We start from the raw sequence: 14,643 nt of genomic DNA on the forward strand, positions 1-14,643 counted from the left end.
GCACTAACATTCAGAACATGAATAAATAAACAAGCAAGGCATTCATTAATATGCAGGAGCGTTTCACCCTAGTACGTCAAGTCATATCACTGCATTGCAAGGCATTTTTGTTCAAAGCAAATGTTTTCCAAATGAATTTAGAAACATTCCGGTTTCCCCCCCACCCAGACAACAATGCCATAGTAAAATTAGGAGACAAGACAAAGCAGTTGTCATGTGCACCCTGTGGATGGCCTGGGTTACTAATATAGAAAGACAACATTATAGTTTATTAAATCTATTAGAAGAGACAGTTTTGCACAGTGCGCATCCTCAACTCATGTATTTCAAGGTCCACTTATATGTGATCATGAAGAAAAATTCGACAAAGTTGAAAAAGCAGTTGCTTAGGATCACACAATTTGGTAAAGTGAGAAAGCCAGGATTGATCCTAGTTTTTTGGGGTTTCACATTATGGAATTCAGCCACTAGATATACGTGCTTTGATTCCTTTATGCCCATCTTACACCCCACCCAAACATCCCAGCCCGACAGCCAACCTGCTGACAGACAGACCAAAGGCCATGATGTGTGGCCCCTGGTAAAATGTTTGCTTGTACCCATGCCCTAAACTCAAGTGATGATAATAATAAAGAGACTATGACGAGGAATTGCCCAGACAATTTGCATCAAAATGGGACAGTTTTATTGGATGATTATTAGGGGACGACAGCAATGAGTGTTGCTTACTGTGGATTCAGGAGAACTGTTTTCTAATCTTGGTTTACATCAAAATATATGGTTTGCACTTTTGCTCCCCCCATCCCCTGGAAAATCATCTCAAATAAGGAAGCTGTTCCAATTTATTGTAAACTTTGCAATGTATGAGAATTGTACAGTCGTCACCAGATCTAAACTCAATTTCATACTAGCCCCCGGAACTATTTGGATTTCCTGAACATTTGCTATATTGTTTTTACTACCAATTAAACTGGTTGAGGTCTCTTATTTTTCTGTGAATATTAGCAGAGGGCAAGACATGGCCTAGCTTTAAAAAAATCAGTGATGTGTAAGGCCATTCAACTCAACCATAGCGTCTATTGTAAAAAGTTTCTGAATTCAGGCTCAGCTGGAGCATGTGTAACTTAACATAGAATTTGTTTGACAAATGCAATGATGTAAATTCACATACTTTTTGTGGATGCTGGAAACAGACAGTTTTCTTCATTAAGCAATAGTCTGATCATGGTCACCTTCAGCGTCACACCAACAAAATGGAAATATACCACAGCATGGCTGCAACCAGGGCTTCCACATAGCATTATACAAAGAGAGCTGCTGAGGAACCGGCGTTATGGTCTTCTGATGGTCTGCTACGGCCTGGTCAATTCTTTTTATCAGCTCGAGGAAACGGGGCTCGGTATCTTCAGAAATGGGTCTATCCTCAGAGGGATCTTTGGACAGGTCGTAGAGCAATGGAGGGTAGTGATGAGCTACAAAGGGCCCATCACATTGGCAAAACATTAAATCAAAACAGCCAACACCCCCTTCTGGGTGAAATATTGGAGTGATATAATGAGCCTTCCATATTGCACCACCTGTGAAAGAAAATAGTTAGAGATATTGAATCTTTTAGAAATGGTGTTCCTCTGTATCTCACAAGACAACCATTACAAAGCAAGATAGTGAACACATTGGCTCCAGTCTATTCATCATCATGGTAATACTTTCATTTGGTTTATTAGAAAATGAACCATACAGAAGCAATAAATATACATCACAGCAATACATATCATATAATAATGCCAAATACACTGATTAGAACCATAAGAAGAATATCATACAAAATAATTAATACAGCACTCCAAATTAGGAGTGGTAACAGTTCATTAATAATCCCAATTTAATGGGCTCTTTCAGAAAGCCAACCCCAGAACAACAAATATGCTCTGTAGATAATTGTCAAAATAAAAAGGTTTTAAGTATAACATGAACGCCTTAAATGTGGAACTATAAATCTGTCCCCCTAAGAGCTTAACATCTACAAAAATGTATAAAGTGCATAGTGTCCAGTGCTAGGCTGAATCACTCCCACAAGATGGCAGCCTCTCAACCTTGTGCCATCCTCCAAGTAGCAAGCAAGCAGTATAACATGCCTAACCTAAATCTAGTCAAGAGATATTTAGCGTTTATACTGTTCACCATGGCCAGATATGGCTCCTTCTATGGGGTGGATTTCACCACAGCATGCGCAGGAACTGTAGGTTTAACTAACTGCTTCAGCTCCCTCATGTCTTTCCTGTAAGCATAGAAAATAAATTAAGTTAATTTCATATGTTCTCTAGTAATGCTATAAGGGTCATTATATAGATATGGTCGCTCAAGAGCACAGAACATCTGTGAGCTGCATTCAATTGCAAGCAGTCTCTTGTAATAATCTTATTGCTGGATGATCCACTCGTGACCCAACATATAACCATCTAGAAGGGGGCCATGACATTGGAAATACATCCCACACAGAGTTCCAGGTGAGCTATATATGCCAGAGTGGTCTGGGTAGGAACAGGAGTCGCCTAAAAACGGAGTTCTCCGCCATTTGTAAATAGATGGATCCTCATAGCCCCAAATGTCGCTCTCATAAGCAGCGGCAGAAAGACACTTTACTTGATAAATTGAAATAATGGTTGGAAGTGGCTTATTACCCTGCTTGGCGGTGAAGTCGCTGACTGCTGAGATGGACCTAATCAGTGAGAATTTAATGGACCATGATCCGTCTATTGCTTTTAAACAGACAAATGTATATAGGCCTCAATTCTAATGCAAAATGGTTGATTATTAAATCCGCTTTTTAGATTAATCCTGCACTCGATATGTGTAACCAACTAGTAATTTGGGTGTTAGTAGTCTAAGTAAAAGAAGCTGATTCTTTCATGTATGCATTGGGTGTGAATAGAATGTCTTTGAATTGAGCCTGGTAGTAGGTGTCTCTCTCTTTTTTTTGCCTGTTGGCACACATCTGTGGCAGAGCTTTTTTTTTTGAAACAGCAATAGGTTATTCAAGCACATGTGCTTCTTTGGTCTCTTTGTGCACCCATACAAGCTATACGTTTCCCCCACCACCACAATCTGGGTATGTATTGGCGCAAACCAACATCATTATCCTATTAAAACATGAACAACTAACACAAAAGTGGAGATATTCTATTTAAAGTTTCAATTTACTTTTTCGCAATATTTTATTGCATATGAAAAGCTGGCTTAGGGTAAGTGTCTCTTTTGTAGTTATGGCCCTTGCTATGTCTGGAATCATACCACACCCATATATCATCTAAGCATCCTAAGGTTTGTAGAACCTGGTGCCATAACTTTCTCACTGATTTGTTGGCAAGGAGATTACTTTGAAAATGAAATGATTTGTAGCATTTGTTTTTAAATTGATTGCTTTCCCAGCCAGTTTTCCTTCCACTGGAACACAACTTGCCAAGGCTTGACCCACATCTGTGTTCCTCTGATTTTCTAGGGATTGAGGTACCAGAAAGTAACTTTGAATCAATATCCCAACACTGGACATCAGGTAATGTTTTAGAAGGAAAGGCTTTCACAGTTGTTTCTGCAGTATGTCAGCCCATGTTGACTACGAACCCTAGATATTTGTCATAAAGTAGCTACAGAGGGAAATCTGGGATGATGCAGCTTGTATGATCCCCAGCTGGTTTGATTAACAAGAATGCACTGAAAATGTCAAAGTGTAGGTACAAAAATCTTAATTTCTTCACGTTCCCCTGACAGAAAACTGCAGAAATTCCAGTGAAAGTCCCACCATTCAATATTTCCACACTTCTCCTGATAGAAAAAGTAAATGTAAATGTAAATGTATACTTGTAAAGCGCACTGTTACTCCATCTCGGAGTGTCCTGGCGCTGTATACCGCTGGGGAACCCGTCCTGGCTTTCCCTGTGAGATGGTCCCTCCTGGGCACCCCCAAGGTGCAGCCAGGCATCCCCGGCGCTGATAGGGCCGTTGTGAAGATTAAGCAAGCTATTGCCCAGAGTTGCAGAGTGGGACCCATGATTAGCTTAGGCACCTAGGCGAGAATTATCGAGTCCGCGGACATTGACCCAAGACCCTGCCGCGACGGGAATTGAACCCTGGTCCCGGGTTGACATCTGTTTCAGGGTCTGCCGCTTCTAACCAGTGAGCCACACTTCCCAAAAAGTACCCCACATGTCAGTAGGCCCACTGCATGGGATAGGAATAGGCCAAAACGTTAACAATATGAAAATACCATTGACAATACACGGATTTCACTCAGTCAAAGTTTTTGCCAGTATCTTTTCTTTATGGAGAAGCGTGGCTCAGTGGTTAGAGGCGGCAGACCCGGAAGCTGAGATCGACCGTGGACCAGGGTTTGATTCCCCGCCTCGGCGGGTCTCGGGCTCAAAAATTCCACGGACTCGACAATTCTCGCTCTGGTGCCTACTCAACTCACGGGGTTCACACTCTGCGACTCTGGGTAATAGCTTGCTTAATCTCCACTACGGCCCCTCGCGGCGGGATGCCTGGCTTTCACCTTGTGGACACCCTCCCGGGGTTTCGCACAGGGGAATACCAGGACGGGTTCCCTAAGCAAGCGCCGGGACGCTCACGGGCAGCCGTGCGCTCTACAAATCCAGCACATTTACATTTACATTTACACATTTACATTTACATTTATGGAATTCCCACCCATGCACGTGAGATTTAAAAAAAATCTTTTTATTGATTTTAATCACAGGTAGAGTGCATTGATCTACAGCAAATTTCCATTCCACAATGCATCAAACAGGGATATTCCCCAATTTAGGGAGTCGGCCAAGTAGTTGTAGATATCAAAGACTTTTAAACAATCACATACATGGGGAAGAATTATGCGAGCAGTTCCATCACTTACTTACATTCCACTATGTAAGACTGCACAAATGACCTGCAGGCATTCCACTATGCAAGATTTAACTGTTTCTTCAATAGTTTTCACTACCACCTTCGAAAATGACCACACGTGGCTAGGCCTTAACATTTGTGCTAGTGTCCATAGCTCTACACATTTTCTCCAACCCAAGGTGCCTGCCCGGGTGTCCCCAGTTTTGCCTGTGTATAGTGCCAGATCTTAAAAAGAGCCTCTTTTCCCTCATATTTCCTGTGAAGGTGTTGACTTTTGTAAGAATGTCATCTCACTGTTCTCTGTCAAGGGTTTTCCCCAATTCCCTCTACAGGCCCTCTGGAACCAAAATATTTCTCCTGATTTCGGGGTATTCAGTAAACAAATGCAGGAAATTCAATATCCCCCCTTATTGTAGTCAACAAAGAATTTCTCAAAACGGCATAGAGCGGTTTGTGATTGGTTTTTAACCAGAAGCTGTTCAAACTAGTGCAGGACTTGAAAATATCCTAATTGCTCAGATTTTTACAGGTTAAAGTCCCCTTTGGCTTATTAGAAGGATTTAGCCTTCTCTCATTAGGCCTGCCCACAATGGTGTATAGCCCCCCATCTTTCCATGTTTGAATGCTTGCCTGTCAACACCCGGTGCTAATTTCTCATTTTCCCACAGTGGTGTGAAAGGAAACGCATATGTTTGTAAGCCTCTTCTTAGACATACACCACCAACAATCTCTGGGTGGCACCTGCAAAGGAGGTGATGCATCGTTTGGGGCTCTGTGTGCTTTCATGGTCCATTAGACCTCACAAAGTGACTGCTTGGTGTGTGATCAATCGTACACCTTCCATTATCTGTTTCCATTCTAGTCTACTCAATTAAGTAGCACAGGTGTAATATTTAGAAAACTTGGCACACGTTGTCCATCCTGTCTTCTCCCCATTTGAGTTCAACCTTGCTAATTCTCGCTCTTTTTTTCTGCCATATAGACAAACATACTTTGCATATTAGGTATGTATTTTCTGTTTAGGCACTGCACTACTATTTAAAAGATAAACAAGCTTTTAGGAATGATAGTCATTTTAAGGACTGCAATTTGCCCGGTCAGGAGACAGGTTTGTTCCTCTATCTCCAATTTCAGTGATGTTTGTGCACTCCATAAATTCTAAGTTTATGTCCCTAGATTTTGCTAGTGATTTGATCAACAAACAGGAAACAATCCCCCTAAGGTCTTGATTGTTGTGTTTGGAGATTGAGACATTTGTCCCATCTGATTAGCATTAGCCGAAGCAGCGAGCTAACAGGGCCAGTTAAATAAAGCAGTATGTCATCCGCAACTTGTTTGAACTTGTAGCCTCCCAGTTTGACACACTTTGTTTGATTGGTCCCTAATACACTGTGCTTTTGGTTCAAAGTTGAGTGTAAATATGAGTGACTGGAGTGTGAACCTCTGTCCTCTTACTTTTTCTAGCCATTGGGATAGCATGTTATTCAGTGTAATTTAAGCCCTGGAGGAATGGTAATCTATCAACACCCAGTTAACAAATCTCACCCTACAGTCGATCTTGCCAAGGGTATTCTACAAAAAGTCCCTATCTAACCAGTCAAGGGCTTTTTCAGCAGTCAGGAGGACCAGCATACGTTTCCTATTCTTAATATCCTGAGATTCAACACCATCTGCCTTCCAGGGGTATTACCTTCCCTGTCTGGGTGCACTAAGTTCCTTATAATGGCTTGCATGCGGAGTCATTATATTGGTTAGGATTTTTGCATCTATATCAAGTAAAATATTCTGTCTATATGAAGCAATGTTAGTGGTCACTTTGTTTAGTTATAAGAGAGATGATGGATTCTGAGATTGTTAGGTTTACCTTTCAAGCGTTTACTGCCACTTAAAAAAACTTCCCAGTCTCTAAATTCTTTAATATAGCAATAAGCTTGTTTTGTCATAAGTAAATTCAATAGAGGTAGAGCTGGCTTATTTTCTGATTCAAAATACAACATATCTAGCTTGGTTAAGAAGCAATTTACTATTTCCAACATGCTTATCTACCCTCTTAATTCCAATCATCTTCCTGTATAGTTTTGGGATTGTGTCCATTTGTGGGTCACCTCCTCTTCTCTCAATTTGCTCCTCTGTTTTACTAAGAAGGCTCACCTAATTTTTTCAGCTGTGCAGCCTTCACTTTGAAGTTGCCCCTCAGTACTGCCTTCATAGCATCTCATAGGTTTGGTGCACTAAGTTCTCCATTGTTGTTAAGTCTAATACACTCCCTTATGCTTTGGCTACTGTTATTCACAAGCACCTCGTCACTAAACAGGGCGTAGATAAGGAATTACATCTATTCTGCCTCTTTCTGGGGGGGGGGGGGGGAAGCGGGTCTTTCAAATTACACAAAAGTGATCAATGATCCAACAAAGTTATGGGCCTCGGGGTCACCTCCTCTAACTCACACAGCAACATTTTACCTATGGGTATATGCTCTATTCAGCCACAATTCTTAAAAGATGCTGGTAATAAGCAAAATCGATCACCTGCATGTATCTGAACGATCATCTGTCCTCTAAACCAAATTTCTATAATAAATTACTTGGTGGATAAAATTACCACAGTTTCCCCACACTGGTTTAGTGTCTTATTAACCTTCCCATTCATTGTTATGTTTATATCACACCTGATTGCAATAGGTCTAACTTCCTACCTCCACTAAGAAATGGGGTCCCTGATTAGTGCTGTAGATTACAGTGAGGGTCAGAGGTCTGCCACCTTGTGTGCCTCTAACTGCCAACCGTCTCTGCACCCAGTCTTTCAATTGCACTTCTACTTGGAAGGTGGATGTGCAGTACATCAGTGTGCCGACTCCCATTGCTTTCATAACAGATGAGAAGGACTGTGTGGAAATTCCTTGGCTATAAGGCAGCACTGATAGGTTATATGTCAAAAAGGAGGGGAGAAGATGGATCAGAAGGAGATCCAAGGGCTCAGATTACCATTCACAGAAATTAGAGAATGGAAGGTCCAGCCACAGTCAGAGCCCCAAGGGACAGTGACAAGCAAAGACAGACTCGGCTGTTCCTAAAGGATAGAAGGAGGGAAAAGTGCGGTCACAGGAAAGGTAAAGGTAGTGGTCAGTGGAGTGCTACCCTGGGTATCCAATTTGTTGGTTTTAATGGCCTCACACACCCTTGCGAGTGTCATGCTTCATCATTGGCGTTTGCTCCTCGTCGGGCAGGCGGTGCAATGCCCAACGGGCTCACCCCAAAGAGGGGCTCTTTGGCGGAGATCTTTTTACCAACTGCCTATGGGTGAAGTGTGGGTGAGGGGCCTGAAAGGAAGGGATAGTGTAGATACGTGGATTAAAATGTGGCACAAGGTACCGGAGATCAATTTATTCTGGTGGTCCCCTGCCACAAGTAAAAACAGTGGGTAGCCTACGATTGTAGGAAATTAGGATTCCACGTCACGATCTAGGACTACTATAAATATTGTGAGGTCAACATGTTTCTCGCCTTTGCACAATGGCTGCGATTCTTCAGGACCTAATTAGTTACATCTATCTCTAGCAAAACATGACCTGGTTTAGTGTCAGTTAATATTTTATTATTATATAGTTGTACTACCTGTATGGGACAGCTCTTGCCTAGGGAGACAAAAGAAATCATTACCATAGTTCAGTGACAACAAGTGCCTTTTGTGACCGTGAACACGCCGTGTTTTTGTGGATCAAGTGACACATTAGCAGTGACATACTAGTGAGTAGTGGTGACCAGTATGTATTGACTTATATCACAATTCAACAAAACACAACATCCATAGATTAAAACCACAGTAAAAGTTAAAAACAGCAGCAGTTTCTTCAAAGTCTTAGGTCCAGAGACCTATAGTAAGGGTAACATGTTTACTCACCTAAAGGTCAAGGTGTATAGGTGTCAACAGTACCCCGTAGGTTTGACATCAAGGGGGGAGAACCATAGGGGTTTAAGGCTATACAGGGAACAAGCAAAATTGCAGGCTAAATGAATCATTTATCTTTATTAAACAAACGCCTGCCGGTGTTAGGATGAGGAAGGAGTGGCTGGCTATGAACAAGAGACACTGTGACCTCTCTGTATATGGAGGATCGAATGGCTTCGTGAGCCTAGTTGCCAATATATGCTGTTCGCTATTTCGATGGTTGATTCCAATGTTAACATAACCAAATGTGAGGCTTCATGTGCTTGTGAGGCTTCACACGCTTGTTGGGAAGATACCCCAAAATAAATACATCTTGGAGTAGCGTCATGCACAACCCTTATCATGGATGTAAGTTAGAGGGAGGTTGGCTGTGGTTAACCCCCATCTATAGTTAGCTAAGGGCATTTAAGGCGCTTAAGTGGTGTGTCATCGGTCACTAGTTAACAAAGTGTACTCCCTGTATCACTTCCGGGTTGAGGGTGGCCTGATCTTGGCTATATATTTTTAAGAAATGGTGAGCGTTCCCTCACAGTGCCCATATCGTGTTAATCGGAGTGCGCTTCGTGAGGCACATCTAGTATGAGCTCGCCAGAGTAGTTAAGGCAATGTCGAGCTGTTTTATGCTCCCTCCCGGTGCCCGTATTGTCAATCCTGATTGGGCCAGACTCGGAGGATAATATTGTTCAAGCGATGTCTATACCGCATATAGGAGTTAGCTCGTGGTAGGTTAGTTTAGCCGGAGACATCGCCGCTGTGCGGCTTAGTGGAGTGCAGGTCGCGTTACCATAAGCCAGTCACAGTGTGTGCTGACTAGTCTATTGGAGTTGGCGCGTAGTGGGTCAGGTTAGCGGGCACTGATAGGTTGCCAGGAGATGGATCTCCAGAATGAACCCAATATCCATAACTAATAGAGAGTTCATGCAGTATTCTACCTGTTCTAGCATCTGACAATAAATGTTGTAATAGTAAGTCTAAGCCTATGCTTTACCTATACATGCATGTTCTATGATATGGTGTGTTATGTTCCATTGTGTCATTTACTGTATCAATTGCCCCCGCGGTATAGTAGAGTAGTCTGATTCTCCCCCAAAGTATAGTCCCCAATCTTTAATCCAGTCATGACTCGTTCGCAATTCTCTAATGTCATTTGTGCTAAAGATGATGACTGTCTCAAAGTTATGTACTATAATAAAAGAGTGGATATACTTGTGTTGGCCCCAGTTGGCCTGTCCTGCTACAGGGTTTATTCTTAGCAATGTAAGATTCTCTCGCCTGCTAACCTCCCTTCATTCAATTTCTTTTATATACCAGCTCAAGCATCTACATTTTCCTGTTCTGGTAGGCCTTGCCTCTGTACACCTTCAGAGTCTGGTGCATATACTGTGGCCCTGGGCAGTTCTGAGTTGACTTTCTGAGGCTGTTCTATTGCTAGTTAATAAAATTGCCATGTCTGTCTCATTCTGGGGCCAGGCTGTGTTGATTCTAAAATCTTTACTCGATTCTGGTTTCTGACCGGTCCCGCCAGTAGTTTCACTCTTGTCCCTCTTTCATTGGGCTTATTTTCTAGATGGTGCAGGATTCTGTGGGAAATGTTGTTGCCCATTGCCTTCCCTTGCTAGTCTAAGATGATGCTGAATGGGTGCCCCGTGTTTATATGACTAAATCATGACTTTTCAGGAATTATGTCACAGGTTTTAGGCTGGCAGTTTTTGTAGTGTGACTACCAGGCAGTCATTCTGAACTATAATTTGTTCCTTAGTAAGATATTGAACTGTTTCACAGCTCCCTGCAAAAACCTGTTCTATGTCACTGAAATGGTGTGCCCATGCTAGGATGTCTACCAGTCTCACTATGCAGAGCTTTTCTATACCATCCTGTGAAATCTGAATTTAGATGAGCTCGCCCCTGACCTCTCCAAGAAGGTCTCAAGAAGGCTCTGCAACTTATTGGTGTATTTGCCCTCCATCCTTTTGGGAACTCCTCTGATTCAAAAGTTGATTGGTCTGAAGCAGTTTTCTAAGTCTACTTGTAACTCTTTTAAGAGCATGACATGAGCATCCAGCATCATTATAAGTGCTTTCTAATCTGCAAGTAGATAAGTTCTTTCGTCCATCATGGTCTCCACTATGGTGACCTGTTTATTAGTTCCTCTGTTTACTTCCTCACCTACTTCAGGGCTTCTTTCAAACGTATTCTTACTGCTAAATGTAGCTCTTGAAAGAACTCTATCACGAAGCTTTTGGTTATAGTTTCATCCTCTTCATGGTTTAGCTCTTTCAAATCATTTGTGTCTCTGTCCATGTGCTTGATGAGGCAAGAGGGTCCTTCAAATATTTTAGATTATCCTTGTTGGAGCCGGATTTTGATATTTTGATATTTACTTCTACTCGATTCTGCATGTAGAGAGGCAAGGGCCCATGTTGCAAGAGGCTGTCTGATTTTCTTAAGTCACTGCAACTGTGGGGCCACATCTATAACTGACAATGGTCTGTCCGTGACAGATCAGAATTTTGGCATGTGCCTTTCTTTCTGTGGCAGTCTTAAGTCGCTTATAAGTGCAGGCTGCCCCCACCACATCAAAAGGCTCTTGCAATTTTCACTTCTGCTCCTTCAAGCTGTATGCAAGAACAGTTCTCTGTCCTTGTCCTTTCAACCTTAACCTTAGTCAATTTCCATAATATCCTTTGCTGGATATCATGGGATTCCAATCCAGGACTCTGGGGTTCATTTATGATGGACCATCCCTCCCCTCTGCACTCCGCTACCCTTTTATCTGTCCTTGCTTATATTTAGGGAGAGTCCTTTATAATATGGTCAACCTGTTGCAATGCATACTATTCTGCTCATTATTACTTGTTATTTTCAATTATAGGCCCAGCTCCCTGTACACACAGATCTCCAATCATTCAAATCTGAGTGCCCTTTACCTGCCCTTTTATTTTGTCAACAGAGTGTCTGGCCTAGGTTTTGGCTCGAGTCCTGTCTATGGTTTAAGGTAGTGTCAGGGGTTCCATCTACATTTGTGGGAGTTGCTGTCCTGTGCCTCTTCTAAAGGCTGTTCTCAGTTGCTCCTCAGACATTTATTTTTGGGTGCCCTTCTTAGGAGGATGTCCAATCCCCAATACCAGGCAGTCTCTAATAATTATTTCAGGATGGGCTGTAAATGCTAGCCAAGTCAGCCAGTTATTTGCTTCTCAACCCTACTGGTGATGTCTTTGTCCTAGCTTTTGGCCCCTCATGCATCATGGTTCACCACCCGTCTGCCCCATCCTTTTCAGAGGTGCCAGTGACTTCCACTAACCTCCATCCTTAATGGGTAGCACTCCTGCATGTCTGCCGGGGGCCTCTCTCACATGCATTACAGCAGGTTATGCATTTAACAGAGGGCCGCAACGCTCTTTCATGCTGTCTGTCTAGCTCCTCCGTATGCAACATACACGAAGTTGAGCTGTATCTGGTGCTCTTTTCTCCTGTGTTGCTTCACCTGAGTCCCAACTCTGAATCCACCCATGGGAGTCTCTTCTAGGGCCTCTATCAGGTTTAGCTAACCTACGCGAATCATTATCAGGAGGGAAGTTGCGTTTACCTCCATTGGGGCATGGAATACTTGGTCCATGCAGTCATCAATCACACTAGACTGAAACCCAAAGACTGAATGAAGGTTTCAAACCACAGGACTTTCTGGTTAAGAAAAAATGGTAGCATCCTGACAAGCCAAACATCCCGGGACTCCCCAGACGTGCAGTTCTTATCATCATTGCATCTTTATTTCGACAAATTTTGTCATAAAAAGAATTCACAAGAATTAAACATTTTGAGAAAATTAATACAGATTACACAAATTATACAATTAGTAAGAGCAAGAAAAGTGCAAATAACCAAAGGGCCTGATAATCATGAACAGTCCATAGTTAATTAAAAACGTCTGTGGGTTCATCCATAGTGTACCTGGAATATCAATTCATTCATATATATATATATCGGTGCATCCACAGCTTATGAAATAAATAGGTCTACATTCAGGTAATGTTAGTTAGCAGCCTTCTCTTATTCCACATGGCTGCCAGGTATTTAGCTCCCACAAATACAGTCACAGTGGAGAGATCCGTTTTAAAAATTATATAGGCTTGCATACAATGTGTAAAGCCCAGGTTTTTGCATAGGGGAATGATCCAATACCTTCTAAACTTTTGGTAGGCTGGACAAAAAAACAATACATGCAAGTCGTTTTCCTGCTCGCAATTACAACCAGGACAGTTTTTAGGAGAAGACGGACACCACTTGCTCGTGAAAGCTCTGATTGGCAGGGTGCCATATCTCCACTGTAAATACAATTTTCTGGTTAAAACAGGGTAAATATAGTTTAAAACACCTTCAAAGTAATAGAAGTCTTTAATATGTAAAAATGTTGCAGATAAAGTGCCAGTTCGTGCGTTCTGTGTCAGGGCAGATAGTTTACTTTCGTAGTACAACTTTGCCAAGTGCTTGCGTGGGACCCGAAAGCAGGCTGTCTCTGGATCAGACCACAGTAGAGGCAGACCTAGCCTCCCAAACGCTTCTCTCAAATACTTGAACCATGGGAGTTTCCCCACGGTAGGGAGTCTTAGGATTTCCTGAAGCTCCAGCCTGTAATTCATGAGCTCTGGGGTGGTCCAAAGCCTCCGCCAAAACGTTAATGGTTTCAGACCCAATTCCTCATCTATGGGTCTGAGGCCCAGGTCAAGCCTAAGCGGTGCGAGGGGCGTGCTGGGGGGCAGAGCTAAGAGGCGCCTTAAAAATTTATTTTCAGTGGCCACAATCTCAGGTCTACACTGGTGCCCCCAGAGTTCACCACGATACGTTACTGCCCCCCTTGCCTGTAGTTTATATATTTCTAGGGGTGGGCCAATCGGTTTAACAGAAGATTTGTTTGATAACTTGAAAATGGCCCCCGCTCGCTGCGCCAATTTAAGTTGAGATTTAATTTGATGGGGGGCCCAGGTCATGGTTTTATTTAAGGTCACCCCCAAATACTCAAAAGTCTGGACCCTTTCAAACCTTGCTACACCTATCCTCGGGGTTGGTCGTGTGGTTACTGGAGGATTAAAAATCATAAATTTGGTTTTGAGGGCATTTATCTCTAGGCCCCGTTCGAGGCAAAATGCCTCAAAACCATCCAACACGCGTTAAATACCCATAGGGGATTTAGACAATAGCAAAGTATTGTCTGCAAACATAATTGCAGGCATCCGGCAACCAGCGAGCTTAGGGGCATCGCTGTTTGGTACCGCATTCAGGTGAGCGATTACCCCGTTGACAGAGGCAGAACAGGGTCGATGCAAGCACACAGCCCTGTCTCACCCCCCTGTCAACGGGGAACCTGGGCGACAGCGCACCGTTTTTTCCACACCTGACCTGTGCAAAGTTCTCCTTGTGGAGCCGCATTATTATGTTCAGAAGTTGGAGAGGTACTCCCAGCTCTAATAGCACAGACCATAATTTCCCCCGTGGGACCAGATCGAAGGCCGCACGGAGGTCCACAAAGACAGTGTAAAGTGTACTGCCCTCAATCCTGACAGTTTTCCAGAATAGGAGGGTCAGACGAAAAATTTGATCTGTAGTGGATGTATTCTTCTAGAACCCTGCCTGCTAGGGACTCAGGATTGACCCCCTTTTGTACCACAGGGACTCAGGATTGAGCATTCCTCCATCCAGTCTAGGAGGCGGTCTAAAATCAGCCTCGCAAAGATCTTTTGTGGCACATCGATGAGGCTGATGGGCCTGTAGTTGGCTGGGAGAAGAGGAGAGCCCTTCTTG

General features: G+C 42.9%; 1 protein-coding gene across 3 annotated transcripts in view; it reads right to left on the reverse strand.

Annotated features, from left to right (window-relative positions):
* Positions 1-650: 650 nt before the first annotated feature.
* The window catches only part of LOC144771763 (arylsulfatase D-like), a 713,936-nt gene continuing 699,943 nt past the window's right edge, over positions 651-14,643 (reverse strand). For 2 of the 3 annotated variants that reach the window (XM_078656059.1, XM_078656058.1), the window contains exon 10: positions 651-1,577. In XM_078656059.1, the coding sequence (XP_078512185.1) occupies positions 1,207-1,577 (371 nt within the window). In that variant the 3' untranslated portion in view covers positions 651-1,206. The remainder of the gene's footprint in view (positions 1,578-14,643) is intronic. The other variant, XM_078656061.1, reaches the window with a different exon arrangement.

The sequence above is a fragment of the Lissotriton helveticus genome, chromosome 8, assembly GCF_964261635.1.
Source record: "Lissotriton helveticus chromosome 8, aLisHel1.1, whole genome shotgun sequence".
Taxonomy (NCBI): Eukaryota; Metazoa; Chordata; class Amphibia; order Caudata; family Salamandridae; genus Lissotriton; species Lissotriton helveticus.